This window comes from Eubalaena glacialis, chromosome 6 (genome assembly GCF_028564815.1).
Source record: "Eubalaena glacialis isolate mEubGla1 chromosome 6, mEubGla1.1.hap2.+ XY, whole genome shotgun sequence".
NCBI classification, from domain to species: domain Eukaryota; kingdom Metazoa; phylum Chordata; class Mammalia; order Artiodactyla; family Balaenidae; genus Eubalaena; species Eubalaena glacialis.
Genome location: NC_083721.1, coordinates 14,004,068 through 14,005,928, shown reverse-complemented (window position 1 = coordinate 14,005,928; position 1,861 = coordinate 14,004,068). Strand labels below are relative to the sequence as shown.

Below are 1,861 nucleotides of genomic sequence, written 5' to 3'. Positions count from 1 at the left end.
CGTGTTGACCACCAGTGCAGATGGCTTGTTTTATCTGCATGTGGGCTCCAATGGAAAGCAAGCACAAAATAAGGCTCTAAGTATTAAAATAAACCAACATGTGTTTGAAATTTGTTTTTAAGTCTTCCCTGCCCAGATTAACTAAAACGCAGAACTTTAGTTTACTCCGAACATGTTTGGGGGTCTACCAATACACAGCAGCAAGTGAGGGAACTAGAAAGCTACAGCCACCTTTTTCATGCCATAAATCTCAGGACCTAGAAACTGACATCTTCATCCTTCCTCCTTCTCCCTGCCTCCCATCTAATCATGGAGGGATCCTTTGCAAAGTTTTCCACTGTGGTCCTCTGATGAAGTAAGACTCTGAACCTCTAACTGACTCCATTGTCCCCTTCGCTGTACAATTCCCCAAACTACTTGGTTTCTCAGGTAAGATTTCTTTGTCCTGCATGGAAATTATTCTGCAAGCCCATAAAAAATTGGGGGAAATATAGAGGACCAGTCACTCTACTTGAGTGTATGTCCAAAGACTCTCTAACCGAGTAAAATATAAGATAATCCCTTGCTTGCCATTAAACACAGTGACTGAATCCATACTCCATTCTCGGAAAAGAAAATCAGACCCTAATCAGCAAAGGATGATTCACAGACAGCAAAAATTCTTGCAAATAAAGAACTCTACTGAGACGTACATTTGTAATGCCAAGTAATTATGGTTTATTGAGAAATACAGAGCGAAACAAGTTCCCTTTTTCCGAGACACAAAAACAAGCCAGAAGACAAAGCAGCTAGGTCAAAACATGCCAAAACCATTAGAGACTGGGGCATGGGTGGTAAATTTCTGGAAACATCCAGAGGTATATGTGCCACCAGTGATCAAACACTTAAAACAAGATTGGTGCTGGCCAGAAAAACATTAGATTGCCAACGTCAGCTTATTCAAGCCTGGCAGCCAGCAGTCAGGCAGTTAGAACAGGGGTCAGCAATGAAGAGTTATTCAGGAACAGGCAGCTTGTTGGAAGATCCTGGAAACACAGCTGGCAGGTCATGGAGTCTTGATTCGCTCACGGGCCCCTGCACACTCAGCAAATTCTTCGCCAGCTGGACACGCAGGACTGCTTGTACATCCTGGAGACCCCGCAGGCTGGTTGGCAGATGGTGGAGACTCCTCCCACCGGCTGGCAGACAGTGGAGACACTTTTCACTGGTTGGCACACAGTAGAGATGCCGCCCAGGGGCTGACAGCCACTGGAGACAAAGGTGAGCGGCCGGCTGCAGGGAGTTGAGCAGGGATTGGAGACACAAGTGGTTTGCTGAGGGCAGGTCACCCGGACAGGGCTGGAGACATAAGGAGTTGGCTGGTAGCAGGTTGGCTGGCAAGCAATGGGCTCGCAGCAGGTCTTCTGACAGTGGTCCAGGAGCCAGGAGCCAGTTTGGACGGAGCTGGGCAAATAGATGCCACTCAGGCAGTCGACATCCGGGGTAGAAACTGTGGCAACTGGGGCCACTGGCACAGTGTATTGTCCTCCAATCATCCTGGAAGAGAGTTTCCTTGTGGAACAGTTGTAGGACATGGTGCCGGACGGAGAGATGTGAGTAATTTGATGAAGCTGGCTCCTGAACTGTGAATGCCACTTCAGGCTCCCGAGCTTTTATATATCCTTGCTGGTGGGTGGGGCTCCCACCCTGGTCTTCCTGGCTTCCTTGGCTCACACTGGCTTGCGTTAGAACATCTTGTGACTCTCCAGGTTAATTGTCTCTTGAGAAGCCTTCATCCTCATAAAGAAAGTTTAGTAGTTTGGTAACTAAATCATAGGCTTCTGGACTGTACTTAGTCCCAGGATTAAGAAGGTTGGTTGAC

General features: G+C 47.6%; 1 protein-coding gene across 1 annotated transcript; it reads right to left on the bottom strand.

The window, feature by feature from the left end:
• Positions 1-1,082: 1,082 nt before the first annotated feature.
• Positions 1,083-1,574, bottom strand: LOC133093167 (keratin-associated protein 11-1). The gene has a single exon (XM_061192924.1). It carries the CDS (start codon positions 1,572-1,574, stop codon positions 1,083-1,085), a length of 492 nt encoding a protein of 163 aa, XP_061048907.1.
• Between the last annotated feature and the right edge of the window lie 287 nt (positions 1,575-1,861).

Bases quoted from the DNA above. Each gene is read 5' to 3' on its own strand.
- LOC133093167 (XM_061192924.1), bottom strand. From the start codon at position 1,574: ATGTCCTACAACTGTTCCACAAGGAAACTCTCTTCCAGGATGATTGGA.